General features: G+C 46.0%; 1 protein-coding gene across 2 annotated transcripts in view; it reads left to right on the forward strand.

Moving 5' to 3' along the window:
* Positions 1–1,383: 1,383 nt before the first annotated feature.
* Positions 1,384–24,857, forward strand: part of LOC115466458 (soluble scavenger receptor cysteine-rich domain-containing protein SSC5D-like) — a 32,457-nt gene continuing 8,983 nt past the window's right edge. The window contains exons 1-8 of one of the 2 annotated variants that reach the window (XM_030197690.1): positions 1,384–1,523; positions 3,536–3,562; positions 4,145–4,504; positions 17,146–17,268; positions 17,709–18,023; positions 18,467–18,634; positions 19,514–19,828; positions 22,074–22,928. In XM_030197690.1, coding sequence (XP_030053550.1) covers positions 1,463–1,523; positions 3,536–3,562; positions 4,145–4,504; positions 17,146–17,268; positions 17,709–18,023; positions 18,467–18,634; positions 19,514–19,828; positions 22,074–22,928 — 2,224 coding nt within the window. In that variant the 5' untranslated portion in view covers positions 1,384–1,462. Of the gene's footprint in view, positions 1,524–3,535; positions 3,563–4,144; positions 4,505–4,610; positions 4,634–17,145; positions 17,269–17,708; positions 18,024–18,466; positions 18,635–19,513; positions 19,829–22,073; positions 22,929–24,857 lie in introns of those variants that run through there. The other variant, XM_030197691.1, reaches the window with a different exon arrangement.

The following is a 24,857-nucleotide window of genomic DNA, read 5'->3' on the forward strand; positions in this document are numbered from 1 at the left end:
CGTCTACCCGTTCCACTCCACTCATTATTTTATAGACCTCTATCATATCGCCCCTCTGTTGTCTTTTCTCCAAGTTGAAGAGCCCTAGCCGCTTTAGCCTTTCCTCATAGGGCAGTCGTCCCAACCCCTTTATCATTTTCAAATGCTCCGGGTTTTTCTCTCAGGAGTTGGATGTAGGGGAAAAGTGGCAGCTTGGCAAGTGGAATGAACTATGGAAGAGAAATTTCTATATAGGCTGGACTTGATGGTTCTTATATCTACCTTCAGCCCAATTCACTATGAAACTGTTTTCCTCCTCCTTTCTCACCAGCTGGGGGCTGATCACGAGGGGAAGTGTGGCTAACCCAAAATGACCGATTCATGAAATTGTTATCGGAAAAGGGCAGACAATCTGCTGAGCTGGAATGTGAAGCCTGTATCTGGGCAGGAACATTTCTCAGCTAGTGTGTGAGATTTTGTTTGTTTTTTAAATACACCAGCTGTTCTTTTGTGGCGCATTTGTAATAAAGGGCGATTTTCTGAGTTGTGTTACTTTGCCAATGTACCCTAATCCTGCCATGCACTACACTCCTACTGAGATTCTGCCAGCACACAACCCTGCAAATACACCTCACTCCTGCCCCACAACACCTCCTGCTATTCTGGTATTGAGGCTCCCACAGCTCTACTGGTTCATCTCTTACCCTGCAGTATCCCTTGGCTATGCTAGTGTTAAGACCTGAAAAACATCACTCTTAATGTACCTCATTCCTGCCCCACAGCACTGTTTACTATTCCAGTATTGAGACACACCTCCCCGTTGCTCTGCTAGTGCATCTCATCCCCGCCCTGATGCTTACACAATATAAGTTTACAGAAAATGTCCGTATACCAGATTTTTAAAAATCTTTTCATTTTCTTCTGCTAATTTTAGTTTTTGAAAATTTGTCAAATGTTTTTTTGCCTGTTTTTGCCCTTATTTTCCATGTGCATTTCAACTGTGTTCTCTTATCTTTGCTGTTTTGTTTTTCTCATTTTGTTTTGTCTCTTCTTATGTTTTTCCTGCTCCTTGTCTCTGGTTTTTTTTTTTTTTTTGGAAGCAATGTTGTGTTTTGATCCTATGACCCCTTCTGGGATTTCTCTTCTTTCCTGCACACTCCTATCAAGTTTTGATTGTGACCATTTTCTTTTCCTTACTCCCTCCCTTGATGTGGTTTTTTTAAAAACGCGTTTTCTTATTTTCTCATTCTTGTTACTTTCATTTCTCAAATGTTATTTTCCTCATGACAAACCGCAGCAATGTGGTTCCTTAATTTTTCCTTGTACATATGCATTTATGAACTTTTTTGGGGGGTGAAATTTCGCCCTCTGGAGCCAATGTCTGATTTTACAACCCATGCGAGCCATCGCCCGTCCCCATGACATTTGGGTTTCCGTGGGGCGGGGGTTGGAATTAGCAGTGGAAATGGTGAAAGCTGTCTGAATGAGCAGAGTTACTGTTCAGCCAGAAGCAAGGATGCATTTTCTCCTCTTCTTTGTCTGTGGTGAGTACGGTGTTGGAACTTTCCTCCCACATAAGTTTTGAGCAGAGGAGAATACGCTTGGAGCCAGGCTCTGAGAAAGATCAGACACCTTATGCCTATCCAGTCTCTTGGGCATAGCAAGCAAAATCCTTTTCCCTGCAAACATTGCCATCTGTAAAGCTGCAGGAAGGGTCGGGAGGGGACTTTAATGGACTATGATGTACATTCCAGTCATTTTAAAGTTCTCTGTGGTTGTAAATTTTGCAGGGTGCAAATAGCAAATGAAGTTCAGGCTGTGTTCTTAATGTCTTCTCATTAGGGGTGGGGAGGGGCATGGGGCATATGTGTAAGACTGAAAGCATTATTTGTCAATACTGAAAAGTAGTGGAGGAATTATAGAGCAGGGCCACAAGTGCTCATATTACTCAGAGGAATCATTCTTACCCAATGATGCAATTTAATAACCAAACGCAGCTGTCCAGTAATCTGGTTATGTGGGCAAGAAGAATACCACAGCCTATGCTTCCTATTCTGTTTCCACTTTGCAGTACTCCAGTGCATAAGAAAAGGACCTTTGACTTGTTTTTCTTTTCACCCGCTTTTCCAAATTATGGTGAAGGGTGTCTTGCAGCACTATAAGAATTAAGGTTCAATTAGGCCCTTTCCCAAAGAACTGAGTGTTAATGGGGGCAAATGGCAACCTATAAATTGTGCAGACTGGAGCCATCGTGGAGAGAGGGAAAATGTGGATGAAAACCTTCATGAATCTTCTGTGCTAAAATGCATTAATTTAAGAAAAGAAGGGCTAGTGTTACAGTTCAGTCATTTGCCCATGGTTCTGTACCAAGAGATGGAGGAGGTTCCTGCTCCAGAGAGCTTCCAGCTTGATGTGTGAGCATGGAGAGAAGGAGGCTTGTGGGGTCTGCTCGCATGTGAGCAGGAATTGGCTCCCTGGACACGGGGCATATGTGGTCGAACATGTATAAAGCTGACCTGGTTTATTTCTCTCTCCCCCTCCCCTCTCCTGATTAAATATATCTCCTCAGATTCAGAAGTCATCACTCTCTCTTCCCTCTTCATCTTATTCTTTGGAACAAAGCCATTTGGTAGCCACTCTGTTCCTCTTTTGGGGTTTTCAGTAGCCTGAGGTGACCCCTGATCCTCTGATTTCTGCTTGGTGGCATATCAGGGGTGGATGGGGAGAATCTCACGTTAAGGCTAAGCTGCAAGAAAGTCTCTAAACTTGTCTCAGAATACCTCCGTTCTTTCTCCTCTTGTTATAACGATAATCTCTCTTTTGTGCCCTTTTCCCCTCATTGATAACACTTGTTATAAGGATATTAACTCTTTTGAAGGCCTCCACTTGATAAGGATGTGCCACCTCCCTGAAATCCCTTGTAAGTGTGTCCCTCTTCCCAAAAGCTCATGCTGTAAAACCGTTCTTACTCCCCAAGTTCATTTTTATAAGTACTTTCCCCTATGTCTGCTCAAAAGTTTGTGAAAACTAGAGGACATGAAATGAGATTGAAGGGGGGGCAGACTCAAGAAAAATGTCAGGAAGTATTTTTTCACGGAGAGAGTGGTGGATACTTGGAATGCCCTCCCGCGGGAGGTGGTGGAGATGAAAACGGTAACGGAATTTTAAAAATGCGTGGGATAAACATAAAGGAATCCTGTTCAGATGGAATGGATCCTCAGAAGCTTAGCGGAGATTGGGTGGCAGAGCCGGTGGTGGGAGGCGGGGCTAGTGCTGGGCAGACTTCTACGGTCTGTGCCCTGAAAATGACAGATACAAATCAAGGTCAGGTATACACATAAAGTAGCACATATGAGTTTATCTTGTTGGGCAGACTGGATGGAACGTGCAGGTCTCTCTCTGCTGTCATCTATTATGTTACTATGTTAAGGACATTTCCCCCATGAAAGTCTCTTATTATAAGGAAATATCCCCGCCCACAGCCCCCTCAGCCTCATCGAATTCTGCTCCGAGTGTTGTGATGCACTAGCTTATAATCCTTTGATGTCTTTTTCAGCTGGCGTGCTTCGATTCTCCTGGGCAGGTAATAATCTCTTCATTTTATTTTACACAAATATTATCATGATTGAAGTTGGGTTTTCGTTCCGTTCTGCCTCCTCTCCCAAGCAGAGATAACTTGTTGCTGCTGGTTCTAGGATGAGCAAGGCGATTTCTACTTTCTTTGAGGTTCAGTCTAGATTTTTTTCTCCCTTTGTATGTGCGGCTACTTATAGTTCCTGTAATTTTTCTTAGAAACTTCAGAACCATTGATTTATGCATGTCATGGGTGGGTGGGAGGTAAAAGCAAAGCTGAATTAGCTTGTGTGAGAAAAATGGGGGCCACGTTTTGTTTGTTTTTTTAAACTGTTGAGTTAGTTAAAAATTAAGGAATCTCTTAATGTCCGTTTTTAAGCGTCTGCTGTATTTTCCAATAAGAGTGGCCATCTTGGAAAAAGTTTGTAAACAGAAGGCAGCCATCTTGGCAAAAATATCCCATGGTCAGCCATCTTAGGAAGTGTATCTCAAGTAGTGTCACACAGGATTATGATTAGCTCCCATGATTTACAGGTGTGGTGTCAGCACACCTGTTATTCACTGTCCATTCATCTTGTTATTCTGTTTGCAGATTATCAAATACGGTTGGTGGGAGGTCCCAGCCAGTGTGCTGGCCGGGTGGAAGTGCTCTTCCGTCACGAGTGGGGTACAGTTTGCGATGATGGATGGGACTTGGAGAATGCAGCAGTAGTGTGCCGAGAACTGGGCTGTGGGAAACCCCTCTCTGCCCCGCTCGAGGCCTGGTTCGGGGAAGGAACTAATGATATCTGGTTGGACAACGTCAACTGTAGAGGAACAGAGGTCTCCTTATTCACCTGCAAGCACCCTGGCTGGGGAAAGCACAACTGCCGACATGGGGAGGATGCCAGTGTTGTTTGTGAAGGTGGCGGGTGGCAGCTGCCTCACTTCCCCTCTGTGGGGCAGCACCAGGGTGAGAGTCACGAGTCCACAAGCAAATCACAACCAAAAACATGACTTTCCTTTTGTTTTTCTTCTCTTAGAATCCACGTTCTTCCCATCTTGGGGGTGATCAATGAAGTGCTCTAGGCTTCGTGTACAGGTTAGCTCAGCTTTAGCAACACAGGTTTTTGGCCATCTTACGTAAAAAGTTTTGCTGATGAGCTAAGTGCGTGCAAAGCCTTGGGTAGACATTAGCTCATATAAATCCCATGGTAATGAAGCTATTGGCTATTCAGCTTTGATACAGAGAAGTGCGCAGAACACCAGAAGGCTGAGCACAGGGGTTTTCTAACATAAGGTCTGTGCAGGGTGACGGGTTAGCTCATTCTTCTGCAGTCTGTGCTAGTGAGGACTTTATGCCCATTTCTTCTCATTTACTGTTACCATACAGGCCTGGCAACTGTTTCTGGCTTCATTGAAGAGGCGTAGCTGAGGGGGGGGGGGGGGGGGGGGGGGAGGATGCTGGACTGTTCACATATATTTGTATTTGCAGAAATTGTACATCTGCACATGTGCTGGGATGCTTGCATTCCAGCATATGCAAGTCCAGGCACCAATACAACCTTTTGTGCAGCCGGTATCTGTTTATTTGGATGGAGCTCACACATTTTACAGTATTGTTTTGATTTATTGATTGTACTTGCTATACCACCTTATCTGGAGTCAGGTCAAGGTGGATTACATGTAAATTAAATAAAGAAAAGAACGCCATCAAATAAATAGGGCAGTACTGAAGAGAATTGAAAGCAACATCATGAAAGTCATCCTAAAAGGGGAAAGGGAAATAGGACTTGATATACTGCCTTTCTGTGGCATTTTGCAACTACATTCAAAGCGGTTTACATATATTCAGGTACTTATTTTGTACCTGGGGCAATGGAGGGTTAAGTGACTTGCCCATAGTCACAAGGAGCTCCAGTGGGAATTGAACCCAGTTTCCCAGGATCAAAGTTTGCTGCACTAACCACTAGGCTACTCCTAAGGGGGGGAAAGACTGCTCAGATCTTTCAATGCTACCAAGAAGCCCTTAGACGGATCAGGAACACAAGGTTTTAAATTTAACAAATGATAAAACGAATATAAGGTGGCAGGGCGTTCCACAATTTCAGAGCCAAAAAGAAAAAAGCAGAGTTAATGGTAGATTTGTAATGCCCTTTTTTAGGTGCAGTATTAGCTCAAAGTGAATTACATTCAGGTACTTCCCTGTTCCCTGAGGGCTTGAAATTACATTTTTTTTGTTACCTGGGGCAATGGAAGATTAAGTGACTTGCCCAAGATCTCAAGGAGCCACAGCAGGATTTGAACCAGGCTTCCCTGGTTGTCAGCCCCCTAGGCTGCTCCTCCAGACATGCTCTCCTGCAATATTCTGTTTTAGGTTTTTTTTTTTTTTTGCATAGCTTATTGCTTTGGGGAACATATATTTTTAATGTGTGCATTAGGAGATCGCGTGTTGATCATAGCACAGATCCCTAACGCACAGCTTTCTGCAATGGCCTTTTGGGGTTTGTTTGCCTTCCTTTCTGTGTCTTTGTTTATCATTTTCCCATTCTGCCTTTCCCAATTATGGCGATGAGGCAGGTTACAACAGTAAAAGAACATCCTGTTATGAAATGAGATAACATGAAGGTGTTCTTCCAGTAAAAGCCACTTCAGACAGCCAGGGTATCCTGGGTTTCCATTTCCTTTTCAGTTGCTGGTTGGAATTGCCCTGTTCACTCCCCTGCTTGCTGTGGTTGGTCTCATGTTGATTTTGTTTATTATTTAGTTTATTATTTAGATTTTGCTCACACCTTTTTCAGTAGTAGTTCAAGTTGAGTTACATTCAGGTACACTGGGTATTTCCCTGTTCTGGAGGGTTCACAATCTGTGTTTGTACCTGAGGCAATGGAGAGTTAAGTGACTTGCCCAAGATCACAGGGAGCAGCAGTGGGGTTTGAACTGGGCACCTCTAGATTGCAAGACCAGTGCTCTAACCACTAGGCCACTCCTCCACTCCAGGATAAACTTGTTGTTTATCCTGCTTTAGGCTTGTCTGTGGGTTGTTGTTTTTTTTTTATTTTGCTTTGGTCTGTTAGGGATTTGTGTTGGATTCTAAACTGCAGTTGTACTTGTTTATTAGAATTTATTTAATGTCTTGTTGAAATTCACTCAGACAATTACAGCGAGAAACATATTCAAATAGCAATACACATTATGGTATCGTATGCCACTTAGAGTGAGTGAATGTGACTGTTGGGCAGACTCCTTTATCTGTGTTACTGTGTTACAATACACATTTTAAAAAACTACCACAAAATGAAGGAACGTAGGGTAGACGCTGAAAGGGCGAAGTAGTGTACTCAACAGGACATTTGCAGAAGAAAACACGAGGATGATGGAGATATATAAACACAAGTTTATTGCACAAAAGGACTCAACACGGCACTGTGTTTTGGCTAATGTGTCTTCATCGGGAGTCTCAATGAATCGTAGATGCCTTGTCAGCACTATTTACAGAATCTGGATTCCTCCTTTACAAAAGTCTTTTTAAAGACTGCTTTCGCCTTATTGATGCTCAGAATCACAAAGTTTTTTTACCATCTACGATTCAGTGGCTTAGCCAGACAACCAATTTTGAGTGGGCCTGAGCACAAAGTGGGTGGGCACAAAATTTTCTCTCTCCCCCCTCTCCCCCAGCACTTCCCAACTCAAAATATAAATACTTTAGCTGATGAGGATCCCCAATCTCTGTCAGCTAGGGACCTCCATTAGAGATGGCCAGAACTCCTCTCCGTCAAGCCCAGCAGGCAGCAGCAACTCCTCGAGCCACTGATGCCAGCACCCCATACATGCTTAGTTGTCAGTGGCTCCAGGATGCTGCCCCCATCTGCCAAGCTCGGCTTAAGGCAGCTCCGGCTAGCCCCAGAAGAGATCCCCAGCTGGCAGGGCTTGGGGATCCCCACTAGCCACAGCAAGGGTCAGGGCTGCTGTTAACCATGCTGGTGACCAGGGCAGAAAATAAAGAAGCCCCTCCCCCAATTCCCTCTCCTCTCCAATCTCTTCACCTGCCATTACAGTCACACTGACAGACCCTCACAAATTAGAAATAAAAATATGTAGACAAAATTGAACTGGGAACCTCAGCATGCACTGCAACATTGGAGAAAAAAAAAGCGCATTTCCTTTTCTACTTAACACAATAAATAGACATCCACTATGCACATTTCCCAAAGCTTAACATATTCCATTTAAAACATTCAAAATAAAATGATTTTTCTACCTTTATTGTCTGGACATTTTATTTTTCCATCATGTTGGTTCCAATTTCTCTTTCCCTCTTTCCTGTCTGTCTTCTGTTAATTCTTCAAGCGGCTGTCCATTTGTCTTTTTTCTCCTCTCATTTCATTTCCTCACTACACCTGCCTCTAAAATATTGATCTTTCCATTTTAGCTCTTTTCTTTTTTCTTTTCTGCCTCTGTACACTCAAATTTCATCCTCTTTCTAAATCTCTTCCTTCTTTTTACTTTTAAGATATCTATCACATTTCCATTTCCTTTCACCCACTAGCTCTCCCGTTCCCCATCTCTCTCCTTCCCAGCCTATCATTCCTTTCCATCTTCAATATACGCACCATTACCATATTTCTACCCCTGTAATCACTGTTCTCTCATTTATTTCCTTGCCATCTCCACTCCCTGGGCCTCTCCCTCATGCTTTCCACCATTCCCAGTGTCTCCCTCCCTCCACCCTTCCAGCCCAGCATCTGTACCCTCTTTCTCATATCCTCACCCTCGTACCTGATATCTCCCTATCCCTTTTACCTCCCACCACCAGCATCTTCCTGTCCCATCTCTCTCCCCTCCCCCATTGTTCAGCATTTTTCCCTTTCTCTTCCCTACCATCCATTGTCCATCTTCTCTCCCTGGATCCATCTTTCCTGTTTTTCCCCTCCCCCGCTTGTGCATCTCTCCTTTCCTCTCCTCCACCTTCATGTCCAACGTTTCTCCCTCTCCCTGCCTTTCTCATTCTCTCCCCCCCCCCCCCCCGCCACACAGCATCTCTCCATCCTTCTTTCCCCTCACCTCAATGCCATGTTCAACATTTCCCCCTCTCATCTCTCCCTTCTTTTCTTCCACTTCCATGTCCAATACTTTTTTCTCTCTCTGGTCCTTTACCACTCCTATGCAGCCTTTCCCACCCATATCCAACAATTCTCCCTCTCTTTCCCCTTGCAGCATCTCTCCATCCCTCCCCCCACATCGAACAATTATTCCTCCACCCCACCTAGCACTATCCTGTCTCCCTCCCTCATCCCAACAGTGTTCCTGTCTCTCCCTCTCTCCTTGACCCTTGAAGCCACCTGTCAGCATGCTGTAGGTTTTTTCTCTATCTCCCCCTCCCCCCAGCTGACATACTGCACATTTTTCCCCTCTCCCCCCACCCCCCGCCAGCCACCTGCTGCAGTTTTTGTTCTCTCCCACCTCCCAGCCACCTGCTTTCTTTCCCCTTCCTCTCCTTCCATCTCCGTTGGGCGGCGCCGTGGTCTAGCTCTGCACGTCTGCAGTGGGGCCGCATCCGTGAGCATGCTGCCGCTACGCAACTGCTTCCTTCCAGCCGGCTTCACCTTCTCCGATACTCTTTCTGAAGAGGCGGGGCCAGCACAGAGGAAGCATTCGTAGCAGCGTGCGGACGGCCCTGGCGCCACGCGGCTCTGCTGAACTAACACAGCTGCTGGACGGGGATGACAGGGGAGGGAGCAGGGAGGGAACAAAACCTGTGGCGTGCCGGCGGGTGGCTGGGAGAAGGGAAAGCTGAAGTGAGCAGCAGGAAGGGAAAAGTTGCGGTTTGGGCGTCTTTGAGGTGCACCGTTGCTGGGCGGGCCTGAGCCCAAAGTGAGTGGGCCCAGGCCCACCCGTGGCTACGCCCCTGCTACGATTCATTGAGACTTCTTTCTCTGGTATGACCAAAGAGGTTTACATATTACATACAGGTACTTTCGCTGTCCCTAGAGGGCTCAAAATCTAAGGTCTGGTTTATGTTTTTGAACACGAGATGGCAAGTATTCTGCAGATTGATGGGGCTTAATTTCACAAATCAGCCAGAGTAAAGTTAAAGTCTGTCCTGCTGAGAAAAAATGGGCATCTAGTGAAGAGAATTTCAGGCTTCATATCGGCAACTAATGGCATGTGTAGTAAGTCATGTTTCTGCATTTTTTAGTTATTGATGCGTCTGAATTCAATTTATTTGGTAATCTTGCATTGTGCTGGTTAATCTTTAAGCTGCTCATTTTCAAAGCGTATAGACTTACGACGTTACGTAGGTTACTATGTGCTTTGAAAATGAGCCTCCACAGAAACAAAGTTTTGGCTATCTTAACTGCTTCCCTTTTTTTTAACGTGTTGTTTACTTGTGTCTCTTGATTCCCTATCTTTTTGCTAACAATGCTCTTAAGTTCACGTTGTTTCTTTTTTATGAGATGGAGTTTCTCAATATAGTGGGTGGCATTTCTGTTTCCCTGTTTAGACTGGGTATACATTGAGCAACTGAATCCAGAATTTGTCCCAATTTAGAGTTTTTTTGTCTTTAATTAACTGTCCACAGAGCATGCAAAAGTTGAAAAGGGGACTTCTGCAACATCTGGGCTCCATTGAGCTCCTTGCAATAACTCGGAAGCACAGAAAATGACAGCAGATAGACCATACAGTGTATCCTGTCTGCATATCCACACCAGCTATCCCTTCCTCTCCCTCAGGGATCCTCTGTACATAGAAACATAGAAAATGATTGCAAGTAAAGACTATACAGCCTATTCAGTTTGTGAATTGTGAAAAATTGCAGGAAGACCTTAGGAAACTGGAAGACTAGGCATCCAGATGGCAGATGAAGTTAAATGTGGACAAATGCCAAGTGATGCACATTGGGAAGAATAATCCGAATTATACTTACCACCTTGGGGGTCAGTACCCAAGAAAAAGATCTAGGTGTTGTTGTAGACAATATACTGAAATCTGCCCAGTGTGCAGCGGTGGCCAAAAAAGCAAACAGGATGCTAGGTATTATTAGGAAAGGAATGCAAAATAAAACCAATAATATTATAATGCCTCTGTATCGCTTCATGGTGTGACCACACCTTGAGTATTGTGTTCAATTTGGTCGCTGTATCTCAAAAAACATATAGTGGAATTAGAAAAGGTTCAGAGAAGAGCGACCAAAATGATAAATGGGATGGAACATCTCCCATATGAGGAATGGCTAAAGAGGTTAGGACTCTTCAGTTTGAGGGATATGATTTGAGGTCTACAAAATCCTGAGTGGTGTAGGACAGGTAGAAGTGAATCGATTTTTCATGCACTTTCAAAGTACAAAGACCAGGGAACACTCAATGAAATTACATGGAAATACTTTTAAAACAAATTGGAGGAAATATTTTTTCACTCAAAGAATAGTTAAGCTCTGGAACTCATTGCCGGAGGATGTGGTAACAACTGTTAGCGTATCTGGGTTTTAAAAAGGTTTGGACAAGTTCCTAGAGGAAAAGTCCATAGTCTGTTATTGAGATGGACATGGGGGAAGCCATTGCTTGCTCGTGGAATGGTGCTTCTAATTGGGTTTCTGCCAGGTACTTGTGACCTGGATTGGCCACTGGTGGATACTGGGCTAGATGGACCATTGGTCTGACCCAGTATGGCTATTCTTATGTTCTTATGCCCATCCATGCCAACCACTGATCTCTTCACTCCCTTCCTCTCTCTCAGATATCCTCTGTGCTTGGCCCTTGATCTATTTATTTATTTGTTACATTTGTATCCCACATTTTCCCACCTATTTGCAGGCTCAGTGTGGCTTACATAGTACCGTAATGGCGTTTGCCACGTCGGTTGATGGCAAATACAATGTTGTATTGTGGTCGAATGAGGTAGGTGTGTATCAGGCAACATGAGGGTCGAAGAGAATGAAGATTGTATATTGTCCAGCACGATCATTGGTAATGCTGTGTTGCTAGGTGTGGAGGTTTACGGTGGATCGGTGGGGTATGCTTTTTTTAAGAGGTTGGTTTTTAGTGATTTCCTGAAGTTTAGATGGTCATGGATTGTTTTCACGGCTTTTGGGAGTCCATTCCATAGTTGTACGCTTATGTAGGAGAAGCAGGATGTGTAAGTTGTTTTGTATTTAAGTCCTTTGCAATTTGGGTAGTGTAGGTTTAGATATGATCGTGATGATCCGATACTGTTTCTGGTTGTTAGATCTATGAGGTCTATCATGTATCCTGGAACTACGCCATAGATAATTTTGTGGACCAAAGTGCAGATTTTGAAGACGATCCTTTCTTTGATTGGGAGCCAGTGCAGCTTTTCTCGGAGGGGTTTAGCACTTTCGAATCGTGTTTTACCAAATATCAGCCTGGCTGCTGTGTTTTGGGCGGTCTGGAGTTTTTTTGTGAGTTGTTCTTTGCATCCCATGTAGATTCCTTTGTAGTAATCTGCATGGCTTAGGACCATTGATTGTATTAGGTTTCTAAAAATTTCTCTCGGGAAGTAAGGTTTTAATCGTTTAAGTTTCCACATTAAATAGAACATTTTCTTTATTACGGAGTTTACTTGGCTCTCAAGGGTAAGGTTGCGGTCGATTGTGACTCCAAGTATTTTAGGCTGTCTGAGGTAGGGAGCAGGGCCGTGCCTAGGGTCTCTGGTGCCCCCCTGCAGACTATCAGTTGGCGCCCCCCCCCCCCCCCCCCCCGTGAAAATGATCACGCTCCCCCCCCCCCCCCCCCCCGGTGAAAATGATCACTCACCACTTGCTACACTGACAGGAATTGTCAGCAATATTCTTAGAAACAAATTGCTATACATTGCAAAATAAGATAGCAGATGTAAATTCTCAAAGTGGACATATTCCAAACGCTAAAATGAAAATAAAATGATTTTTTTCTACCTTTGTTGTCTAGTGACTTTCTTTTTCCGATCATGCTGGCCCAGTATCTGAGTCTGCTGCTATCTGTCCTCTTAACTCCATTTCCAGGGCTTCCTTTCCATTTATTTCTTTACTTTCCTCCTTTCTTCTTCATTTCTTGCTCTATATCCATTTCCAGCAATTTCTTCTCTCTCCCTGGTTCCTGTCCTCCCATCCACGTCCATCCTTGTCCCTCTCTGCCCTTCCCTCCTCCATCCATAGCCAGCAATCCTCCTCTCTCCCCTCCCCTCCATTTCCAGCAATTTGTCCTCTCCCTGGGCCCCCATGTCCATTCTTGTCCCTCTCTGCCCTTCCCTCCTCCATCCATAGCCAGCAATCCTCCTCTCTCCCCTCCCCTCCATTTCCAGCAAATTGTCCTCTCCCTGGGCCCCCATGTCCATCCTTGTCCCTCTCTGCCCTTCCCTCCTCCATCCATAGCCAGCAATCCTCCTCCCCTCCTCTCCATTTCCAACAATTTGTCCTCTCCCTGGGCCCCCATGTCTATCCTTGTCCCTCTCTGCCCTTCCCTCCTCCATCCATAGCCAGCAATCCTCCTCTCTCCCCTCCCCTCCATTTCCAGCAATTTGTCCTCTCCCTGGGCCCCCATGTCCATTCTTGTCCCTCTCTGCCCTTCCCTCCTCCATCCATAGCCAGCAATCCTCCTCTCTCCCCTCCCCTCCATTTCCAGCAAATTGTCCTCTCCCTGGGCCCCCATGTCCATCCTTGTCCCTCTCTGCCCTTCCCTCCTCCATCCATAGCCAGCAATCCTCCTCCCCTCCCCTCCCCTCCCCTCCATTTCCAGCAAATTGTCCTCTCCCTGGGCCCCCATGTCCATCCTTGTCCCTCTCTGCCCTTCCCTGCTGCATCCATAGCTAGCAATCCTCCTCTCTCCCCACCCCTTCCAGCAATTTGTCCTCTCCCTGGGCCCTGCTGCTGCCCTCCCATCCATGCCTCTCTGCCCTCCCATTCATGCCCTCCCATCCATGCCTCTCTGCTCTTTCCTCCACGCCCTGGGGCCTTTAAATCTTTTACTTCCGGTCGCAGCAGCGTCAGTGAAAGCGGAGCGCTGCCGACGTCTCCCTTCCCTTCGCGCTCTTGGTTCCCTCAGTGTCCGCCTTCTTCTGACGTCAGAAGAAGGCGGGACAATGAGGGACCCAATGAGTGCAAGGGAAGGGAGACGTCGGCAGCGCTTTCACTGAAACTGCTGCGACCAGGTAAAAGATTTAAAGGCCTCGGCGGCACGGGGCAAGGGTAAACACTGCGGCGGCGCCCTCCAGAGGTGGGCGCCCCCCCTGCGGTGCTTACCCCGCTTACCGCATCGGCACGGCCCTGGTAGGGAGGGTGTGTCCTGGGGTGTTTATGGTTGTGGGTTTTTACTTGTTATGTTGAGATGAGAGGATGAGGCAGTGTGTTTTTCAGTGTTCAGTTTCAGTTAGAATGAATTTGCCCAAGAGTCCATGATGTTCAGGCTGTCATTGATTTCATTGGTTATTTCTGTTAAGTCATGTCTGAAGGGAATGTAGATTGTAACGTCATCTGCATAGATGAACGGGTTGAGGCTTCGATTGGATAGGGATTTTGCCAGTGGGATCATCATTATGTTGAAGAGTATTGGTGATAATGGTGATCCTTGAGGTACTCCGCAGGCTGCTTTCCACGGTGGTGATATGCTGGACTTTGATTTTACTTGGTATGTTCTGGTGGTTTGAAAACCCTTGATCCAATTAAGTACATTTCCAACAATTCCAAAGTGGCCAAGGAGACTTATAAACTTAGTAGTATATTGTGGTTTACCATGTTGAATGCGCTCGACATGTCGAATTGGAGAAGAAGTATGCTTTTACCTGTGGCTATTTCCTGATTGAATATCGCCAGGAGAGTGACTAGGACAGTTTCAGTACTATGGTGGGGGCGGAATCCTGATTGTTACTCATGTAGTATTGAGAACTTGTCCAAGTATTCCGTAATCTGTTTGGTCACCAAGCTTTCCATCAGTTTGACTACTAGTGGGATACGTGCAACTGGGCGGTAATTGGTGAGGTCGTTTGTGCTTTTCTTGGTGTCTTTTGGTATTGGGGTGAGTAGGATGTTACCATATTCCTCGGGGAAGAGACCTTGTTGAAGCATGAAGTTTAGGTGGGATGTGAGGTCTGCTATGAAGCAGCCGGGGGCGGATTTAAGTAGATGACTGGGACATATATCCAGTTTGCAGTGGGTGTTGGCGAATCTATGGGTCGCTTGTGTAACTGATTCAGTGGTGAGGAGAGTAAATGTTGACCAGATACAGTCAGCTGGGTATCCACCAGGGATTAGGTCCAGGTCATTGATGAAGTTTTCGATGTCGGTGTTATGCTGAGGAAGTGTGCTGCATAATTTTGTTATTTTTTCATTAAAGTAATTAGCAAGTTTGTGGGTGGGATGTCTCTGTTGGTTGTGTTGATAGGGGTGGTGTTAAGTAACTTATTTACGAGTTGGAATAGTTTCTTCAGATCTGTGTAATCCGGTCCTATTTTCGTTTTGTAGTAGAACCTTTTGGTTTGTCTTATTGCATATTTGTATTTTCTCTGTATTTGTTTCCATGCTTTGAGTGTATGTTCGTCTTCTATTTTTTTCCATGCTCGTTCAAGTTTTCTGGATTGTGTTTTGAGTTTTCTTAGTTCATCATTGAACCATGGTATCGAGTTTTGTCTTCTTGATATTCTTGTATTTAAGGGTGTTATTTCATTTAGTACATTTCTGCATCTATCCTCCCAGTGATTGAGATAATGTATGGAATCTGTTCGTGATGTCCATTCGTTGTCATATATCAGTTGCCAGAATACTTGTGGGTCTATTTGCCCTCTCGTTGTGTAAGTTGTATGTTCTGGTGTACGGTTTAATCCCTTCCTAGGGATAGGTTCAGTTTGTAGTGGTCGGTCCAAGGTGTTTCTGTCCATTTGATGTCGGTTATTAATAGGTTATGATCTGTGGACAATTTGTGTGATAAGAGATCCAGTGTGTGTCCCTTGGTGTGGGTAGCTTGCATGTGAGGCCATTTGAGATCCCAGGACTGTAGGAAGTCTTTGCATTCACGTGCATTGGTGAAGTTGGGGTCTTCTAGGTGAAGATTTATGTCACCTAGTATTAGTTTATTGGAGTTGTTTATACAAGTGTTTGAGATGAAGTCTGTGAAGATAGGCTGGCTTTCATTCCAGTTACCGGGCGGTCTGTAAAACAGAATGCAGTTCAGATGATCAATCAGGGATTTGTTATGGATTCTGAATGAAGCAATTTCTAGTTGGGGTGTTATGGATTCGGCAATAGTTTCAGTGGTGAATTGGGTTCGGTAAATAAGTGCTATGCCTCCACCTCTGGTCCAGTGAGAGTCTCCTCCATATCTCCTGGGAGGCTGTTCCATGTATTCATCATCCTTTCTGTAAAGAAGTATTTCCTTAGATTACTCCTAAATCTACCCTTGTCCTATAAGCCATCATTCCAGTGCTTTCTTTCAATTGAAAGAGACTTGCCTCTGTGCATTTATACTACGGAGGGGCTTGCTTTATCAGTATGAGATAGCTGCCAGCTGATCCTACCTCACAGGAAACTGTGCAACTGAAATCAGAAGTCTTTCTGCTTCAAGGTAAGAGCCTTTGAACTGGGTAATCACCACTGCTGTTGACATTTTGATGAAGAAGCTGTTTATTGCAGAGATGGCGATATTGAGTAGATGAATTGAAGTGGCTGAGAAGAAGGATTTTGAGGTTGTGCAAATAGGCTGACAAGAGGGCTCATCTTAATAGAGAAAGTGAGCACCATGCTCTACAAAACGGAGTATCTACCTTGCACTGCCTGGGAGGGATCAAGAAAAAGCACCCACAAGACTAGAGGGCAAGGACAGGGGTCAGTAGCAGGGATGACTCAAGGGTGCCCTGATCCAACTTGCCTTTGGACTGCTCCCACCTTATTGCATCACTTCCGGCGTCCCCTCCTTCCCCCCATAGGTTCAGCATCTCCCCCCCTCCCCCCCCACTTCCCGGTCCAGTCTCATTTTTTTCTCCTCCTCTGTTTTTCTTACTACAGGTTCAGCACTACTGCTTCACCTATCTCACTCCAGTTGCAGCAGTAGCATGATAGGCTACCTTCAGCTAGTCCCTGGGTTTTTCCTCTGCCACGTCCCGTCCACAGGAAATTGCATCAAAGGAGGCAGGGTGTGACAGAGGGAAGACCCAAAGGCAGCCTGTCATACTGCTGCTGCCGCCAGCATCCAACGTAAACTTTATAGGGGGAGTGAGAGAGGTGAGGAAGCAGTGCTGGACCTGTGGGGGGTGGAGACAATCAGGAAATGACAGTGGGGAGATGAAAGGCTGAAATGAGAGGGAGGAAGGGGTCACATGCAAAGGAGTGACTAGTAGGAGTGGTAACGTTGACGATCTTAAGAAGTGAGAGCAGCATTGAACACACTTTAGAGTTATAACAGAATACATACAAAACATGTACACCTACTGCTTAAGTCACTTGGAATAGCAGACGTCTAAGGAGAAAGAAGGGATATGTTGCTTCGGACAGGATTTGCTGTTTATCACAACAGAAACAGACAGAGAAATGAAGCAAGGCACCTGGTTTGGAAAAGGTTGCATGAAAGCCTTGACTTCCCCTGAGTTCTCTGAATGTGCTCTGACACACGTGATCTCTCTCTCTCTCAGACTCTGCTTCCTTCCTAGGCATGGCCAGCATGCCCTATGGGGACCACATCACTCCTGTCATGGCATGGAATGAGCAGGGGTTTAGCACGGACACTCCTGTGTTGATGAGGCCTCCTGGCAGTGGTGAGTAGAGAAGAAGCCTTCGCCATTTTCTCCAGGTTATCCAAGGCTGGTGATTTTCTCGTTGGCGTTCCCTTTTGAAATGGATGGAACATTTGCCAGTCTTGGTAGCTGCTGTCCCACTCATAGACTATGTTCATAATGTTATGGTTAGAGATGGGGGGGTGTAGTGCAGTCTGTCCCATATGGCCTTAGTGCTCCTAAAAATGAGGTGGTCAACTGTACAATAGTGCCTTAGGTAGAAGTTGCAATCGTAACTGGGTCAACCCAAATAGACCAATCCAATGCTAGTTTTGGGTTAGACATCCATGAGCTAGCTTTAAGAGGCCCTCTCTGAGAAGGTACACGCAGTCTGGCTACAATAGCCTTCAGCTCATCTGGTTGCCCCTCACTTTCCTTGTGGGTCCTTGTAACCTACCCTGCTTTCTCTCTTCCTCCCCAAGAGTCTTCAGTTCTGCGGCTGGTGAATGGGCAGAATTCCTGTGCCGGCAGGGTGGAGGTCTACCATAATGGAATATGGGGCAGCGTATGTGATGATGGCTGGGGGCTCAACAGCGCCCAGGTAGTCTGCCAGCAGCTGGGATGTGGGACCCCGGTCTCCGCTGTGGGCGGTGCCTTCTTCGGAGAAGGAACTGGGCCAGTCTGGTTGGACAATGTAAGGTGCACCGGGGCAGAGAGGTCACTGCTAGACTGCGAAACGGAGCCCTGGGGGAAACATGACTGTACCCACCATGAGGATGCCAGCGTGGTCTGCTTGGGTAAGCTCCACCATGAGAATAACGTTCTCCACTCGTCAAACGGACTTCCTTCTGCCTCATTATGAAAGGGAGAGGATTGGAAGATTAAGGTGGGGGATTAGGAAGTGGGGACGAACTTGGGAGAAGGGGACATAGGAAGAGAAAAGTCACTTGGAAAGGGAACACAGATCTGCTAGGAACTTGTGACCCGGCCTGGCCGCTATTAAAGGCAGGATGCTGGGCTCAGTGGATCTTGGTCTTACTCAGCTTGACTTATTTTATGTTAATTAGTAGTATTAGATGAATCTCTTGATAAAAATGGTTAATAAATCCCAATAAATAAATATTCTTAGAGAATGAAAGGGAGAAAAGAGCAGATTTTAGCAGCAGGATAGGTCAGAAGTGCTGCAGGAAAGAGCAGTGAGAGAAATGGCCACCTAATGCCTTTTGACTTCCTCCTACAGGTGAATTTCCCACCTCCCCAACTCACAAGACCACAATTTTCAGCACCCCGGAGAGTGATGACCCCAGAACGAAGACCCCGGCAGATACCATTACACACCCCACCCTAGGCTGGCCTGAGTACTGGGGTCCTCTCCAGCCGAACAATCCTGTGGAATTCTTTCTGCCAGGTACCTTGTGATTTATTAAAAATCTTAATAAAGGGAACTCATTGTAGGAGAAACTTTCTTGGCTGCCAACCTGCAGAACCTTGAGAAACAGGGCAGTCTTCTCAGCTTCCTACACCTTGCAAGATGTTCCGAGCCATGTGCTGGGCCATTTCAGGCCACGTGCCGTGTTTCAGCATAGAAGCATTTGCTGGAACATGTCCTGTTAAAGCCAGTCATTGCTGCTGCAAGTAACTGGGTAAAGCCTTGGAGGAGCACAGAGAATCCTGTGGTGGGGAAGTGAGGGGTAAAGTCAGGGATGGGCACAGAGGATCCTCTGTAGTGGAGGAGTGAGAGGTAAATCCTGGGACAGGCCCAGAGAATATCAGTGGTGTGAGACTGAGGGGGTAAAGCCTTGTACAGAGGATCCTCAGTGGTGGGGGAGTGAGGAGATAAACTTGGGGTGGGCACAGAGGACCCTCAGTGGTAGGGACTGAGGGGTAAAGCCTGGTTTGGGCTCAGAGAATCCTTAGTGGTGAGGGAGCGAGGAGTAAAGCCTGGGAAGGGCATAGATAATTCTCAGTGGTGGGGGAGTTGAGGGGTAAAGCCTAGGATGGGCACACGGGATCCTCAGTGGTGGGAGAATGACGGATAAAGTAGAGGATGGGCACAGAGGATCCTTAGTGGTGGGGGTTGAGGTATAATCCTAGGATGGGTACAAATAATCTTCAGTGGGAGGAGAATGAAGGGTTAAAGCCTGAGATGGGTACAGAGGATCCTCAGTGGTGGGGGTTGAGGTGTAAAGCTGGAGACTCAATGGGATCTGTGGTTTTGCAACAAGATGAGAATAGGCAGGGACTCGATGGGTCCAGAAGTCTTAATACGTCACCATATGATTTTCAGACACCACATGGATAAGGCTGGCAGATGGGCCCAACAGATGTACCGGGCGAGTGGAGGTCTTCCATGATAACAGGTGGGGAACAGTGTGTGACGATCTGTGGGACATCTACGATGCTGTGGTGGTGTGTCGGGAGCTAGGCTGTGGTAAGGCAGTATCTGCTGAAGGAGTGGCCAAGTACGGCCAGGGAACAGGGCCCATTTGGATGGACGGGGTTTCCTGCATGGGCTTTGAGATCTCGCTGCGAATGTGTAACTCACAGCCATGGGGCGAACACAACTGTCAACATGCAGAAGATGCTGGAGTCAGGTGCAAAGGTAGGATAACCCCCCCCCCCCCCCTCGTCCTGCACCATGTATACGTGCTGTGAAGGTATAGAAGCCAGCTCTGGGGTGCTTGAGCACCTCCAATATTGAGCAAACTCTTTGACTGCATCCAGGGAGGGGTAATTTCAATTGGGCTTAGCACCCCCACCCCCACAATCATTTATACCCAGCGTACCTGAATGTAGCTCACCTTGAGCTACCACTGAAAAGGTGTCAGCAAAATCCAAATGAAAAAATAAATAAATAAATATAGAAAAGTTGGCTCCTATGTGTGAAGGGATTAATTCCATCAGTTGTGTGAATTAAAAAATGGGAGATGTAGAGAGAGAGAGAATTTTAAAAATAATAATTTTTATTAAGAACTGAAAATTACAAATACAGGACAGCACACATCAAAATCCAACAACACAGTGTAAAAGGTACCAATAACAGGCAAACTGCTAAGTTTTATATCGACGAGATTTGAACAAATTTAGCCTTTTGATTTACGTTATTAACTTTATCCCCTTCCCATAACTCACCCTAGTCTCTCCCTCTATCAAGAACATCCCAATAATGAATCCAATTCTCACGGTGTTCCTTACGCCAGAACCAGACCCAACAAACAAACAAATACAAGAGACCCTCTGAGCTAATAATTGAGAATCCAGCTTTGTGCCTTATGGAACATTCCACTCCAAATTGGCTCCCATATTTTTTAAAACTTATCCAGTGGCCACCATCATCGCATAAACCATATTCAACCATTTTGCTGTAGTTGGTGGGAAGTTACTCCCCAGTTGGAGATGTATACATTTCCGGGCTAGAAGAAACAAACAGTAAAGTAATTGGTTTTCTGGTGCATGAACAATCATAAAACAGAAAAAAACTGAGGACTAAATAGAAGTTTCTTATACAAAACTCTAATTGTCTAACGATGTACCTGCTTCCAAAATTGTTGGAAACCTTCACAAGCCAGAATAAATGCCCCCTTCTCGCCCCTACTTTCCATGTTATACAATGATCATTAAAGGCAATGCCCATCTTGACGGTTCCTACAGGCGTTATATAAGCTCAAAAAACAAATGTATAAATTTGTTCCTTAAGGAACTGGGGGTTTAAGAACTAAACCTTTTAGCATTGTGGGTGTAATTTCCAACTGTTGTTATTTTCTCAGAATCTGCCTTTGCTAATCAGGCAGCGGAAGCAGTGGCCCGTCTCATCTCTCTCTGGGCAAAGTTACATATGCCCTCCAAATATCTAGCTTTCCCAACCTTGAATCTGCTCATGACAGGCTTACACCGTCAAGGCAGTATAGACCCTTGTAATTAGAAAGGAACCCAGTATGTAGTAGATATAATAAGATAGTTTATTACAATCTTACCAATGGTAGTACATGCAAGTTAAGCATTCACATAATGGGGCAGCATATCATGGTATGTCCTCTCTCTCTAGCCTTCTGGAGTCTTCCTTCTCCTCTTGTCTCTTTCTTCTTCTCGTCTCGTCTGAACTAATACTCCTCAAACTGCTGCTTATATACAATTTTGGCCCTATTCATTTCAATGGACCCCAGCTGTCTCAACAGGGCTCCTAGCCCTTATCAGTTGATCAGAATGACTTCACATGCTATCAAGCTCTAAGTATAAACAAGATATGCTCAAAGCGCATCTTATTAGATGACTGCATTTTCCCCAAACTTTCCCTAGCCCCCCCTTTGGATGTTCTCACTCGGGGTGCAGCTGACCCAGCACTATCTCTACATAACCATAGCAACCCTTGCTTATGACGTCTTGAAGGTGCCAATCTCAGGATTGTTTATAGAGTAGATTGCCCCCACCCTTGCCAGCTCTCAATTACCTCATTTCAGCACTTGCCACAGTGAAATATAACTGTGTCAAAGGCGATCTCTGATTTTTACAGGCTAGCTCTCTTTTGTATCAGAGATGATTCTGATTTTAAGAAGCCTAGCTCTTATTATGAGCCATTGGCCTGTATTTCACTGAGAGCAAGGGCTAGCATAACTCTTCACAACCCTAAATCCTTAGTCCATTGCTGGGCCCAGTGACCCAGCGAGAGAGAGGGCAGCTCAGCACACAGAGATGGTTTTAAAATTAGAGATTATATGTGTGTGGTGGGTGTTAAGCTTGCTTTATTGTTGCCTGTGCTGTGATGAGTCAGTGTGTATGTTGTTCTTGAGGTGTTAATCATTAAGTCCTTCGGTCCATCCATTGTATTACTGATTATGGAAATTATTTAGGTGTTGCAGGTTCAGTGTTGGAACAAAGAAATCAGGATCTCTCACACCAAGTGCAAGAACCTTCAGATGTCCCTACCCATCATCATTCTCCAGACCCGAAGACCATGTCCACTGCAGAGTCTAGGATTCTCCATTCTCAACTCACCCACACTCAGCTGCCTTCAGTCTACTGGTGGCTTCCTTCTGAAGTCTCCACTGAGCATCCACCTGACATCTCCACAGAGCATTCCCCTGCTGAACATCTGTCCAACTCTGCTGAGCACCCCCCTGTATTCTCTGCTGAACATCTAATGGACCTCGCCACCAAGCATTCCCATGAGTTCTCTACTGAGCATCTATCCAACCTCCCCACTGAGCATCTCCCTGAGTTCTCTGCTGAGCATGTAGCTGACCTCACCACCGAGCATCCCCTTGAGTTCACTTCTGGGCATCTAGATGACCTCACCACCGAGCATCCCCTTGAGTTCACTTCTGAGCATCTACCTGACCTCACCACCAATCATCCCCTTGAGTTCACTTCTGAGCATCTACCTGACCTCACCACCGAGCATCCCCCTGCGTTCTCTGCTGAGCATCTATTTGACCTCACCACCAAACATCCTCCCGAGTTCTCTGCTGAAAATCTACTTGACCTCACCACCGAACATCCCCCCGAGTTCTCTGCTCAGCATCTATCTGACCTCACCACTAAGTATCCACCTGATGTCTCTACCCAGCATGTTGGAGGATCCCCAAGCCACCTGCCCTCAGACTCTTTAAGTCGTCAACCTTCAGAATCTCGTCTACGAGGCTTTGTGGAGGTTTGGATACAGAAAACCACTGACAGAAGAGCATACGTGGAAAAACTTGAGAAAGGTACGGCAGATCAGATGGTCACTGATAATGGCACCTGCTGGGTGTACAGATACTGTGAGTTGCCAAAACTGTACAATGATTTACCCAGTGACCTGTGTGGTGGGGTTTCTATAACAGAAGTTAGTATCCATAACCAGTCACTGGTGTGTGTTTCAGAGGAGTGTATGTCTATAATGTGTCGCAAGCATCTGTAATTACATTTCTGTAGTAGGAGATGGTCACGTTGCTAAAGCGAAAATACATACCTGTAGCAGGTATTCTCTGAGTACAGCAGGCTGATTGTTCTCACGACTGGGTCGGCGTTCACGGTGGCCCAGGAACAGAAATCTTCCATAGCAACAAAAAGGTTTGCCAGAGCCTTCCAGCGCACGGGGCGCGTGCACTGCGCACGCGCGGCCATCTCCGATCAGTTAGATAAGAAAGCAATAACAAGGAGAAGGACAACTCCAAAGGGGAGGTGGGCGGGTATGTGAGAACAATCAGCCTGCTGTCCTCGGAGAATACCTGCTACAGGTATGTATCTTTGCTTTCTCCGAGAACAAGCAGGCTGCTTGTTCTCACGACTGGGGTATCCCTAGCACCCAGGCTCACTCAAAACAACAAAGAAAGGTCAATTGGGCCTCGCAACGGTGAGGACATAACAAGGATTGACCTACGAAGTAGAAATCTAACTGAGAGTGCAGCCTGGAACAGAAGAAAAATGGGCCTAGGGGGTGGAGTTGGATTCTAAACCCCAAACAGATTCTGCAGCACCGACTGCCCGAACCGACTGTTGCGTCGGGTATCCTGCTGGAGGCAGTAGTGAGATGTGAATGTGTGGATTGATGACCACATCGCAGCCTTGCAAATCTCTTCTATAGTGGCTGACTTCAAGTGGGCCACCGACGCTGCCATGGCTGTAACACTATGAGCCGTGACATGACCCTCAAGAGTCAGCCCAGCTTGGGCATAAGTGAAGGAAATGCAATCTGCTAGCCAATTTGAAATGGTGCATTTCCCGACTGCGACTCCCCTTCTGTTGGGATTAAAATAAACAAACATTTGGGCGGACTGTCTGAAGGGGCTTGTCCACTCCACATAAAAGGCCAATGCTCTCTTGCAGTCCAAGGTGTGCAACTGACGTTCAGCAGGGCGGATATGAGGACGGGGGAAGAACGTTGGCAAGACAATTGACTTGTTTAGATGGAACTCCGACACCACCTTCGGTAAGAACTTAGGGTGCGTGCGGAGGACTACTCTGTTGTGATGAAACTTTAGATAAGGAGCATGTACTACCAAGGTTTGAAGCTCACTGACTCAACGAGCTGAAGTAACAGCCACCAAGAAAATGACCTTCTAGGTCAAGTACTTCAGATGGCAGGAATTCAGTGGCTCAAAAGGAGGCTTCATCAGCTGGGTGAGAACGACATTGAGATCCCATGACACTGGTGTAGGTTTGACAGGGGGCTTTGACAAAAGCAAACCTCTCATGAAGCGAACAACTAAAGGCTGTCCAGAGATAGGCTTACCCTCTACATGTTGATGATAAGCACTAATTGCACTAAGATGAACTCTTACGGAGTTGGTCTTGAGACCAGACTCTGACAAATGTAGAAGGTATTCAAGCAGGGTCTGTGAAGGACAAAAGCGAGGATCTAGGGCCTTGCTATCACACCAGATGGCAAACCTTCATTTGAAAAAGTAGCACCTCTTTGTGGAATCTTTCCTGGAAGCAAGCAAAATCCAGGAGACACCCTCAGTGAGACCAAAGGAAGCGAATGCTACGCTCTCAACATCCAGGATGTGAGAGCCAGAGACCGAAGGTTGGGGTGCAGAAGCGCCCCCTCATTTTGAGTTATGAGGGCTGGAAAACAGTCCAATCTCCACGGTTCTTCGGAGGACAACTCCAGAAGAAGAGGGAACCAAATCTGACGCGGCCAGAAGGGAGGA

The sequence above is a fragment of the Microcaecilia unicolor genome, chromosome 3 (genome assembly GCF_901765095.1).
Source record: "Microcaecilia unicolor chromosome 3, aMicUni1.1, whole genome shotgun sequence".
NCBI lineage: Eukaryota > Metazoa > Chordata > Amphibia > Gymnophiona > Siphonopidae > Microcaecilia > Microcaecilia unicolor.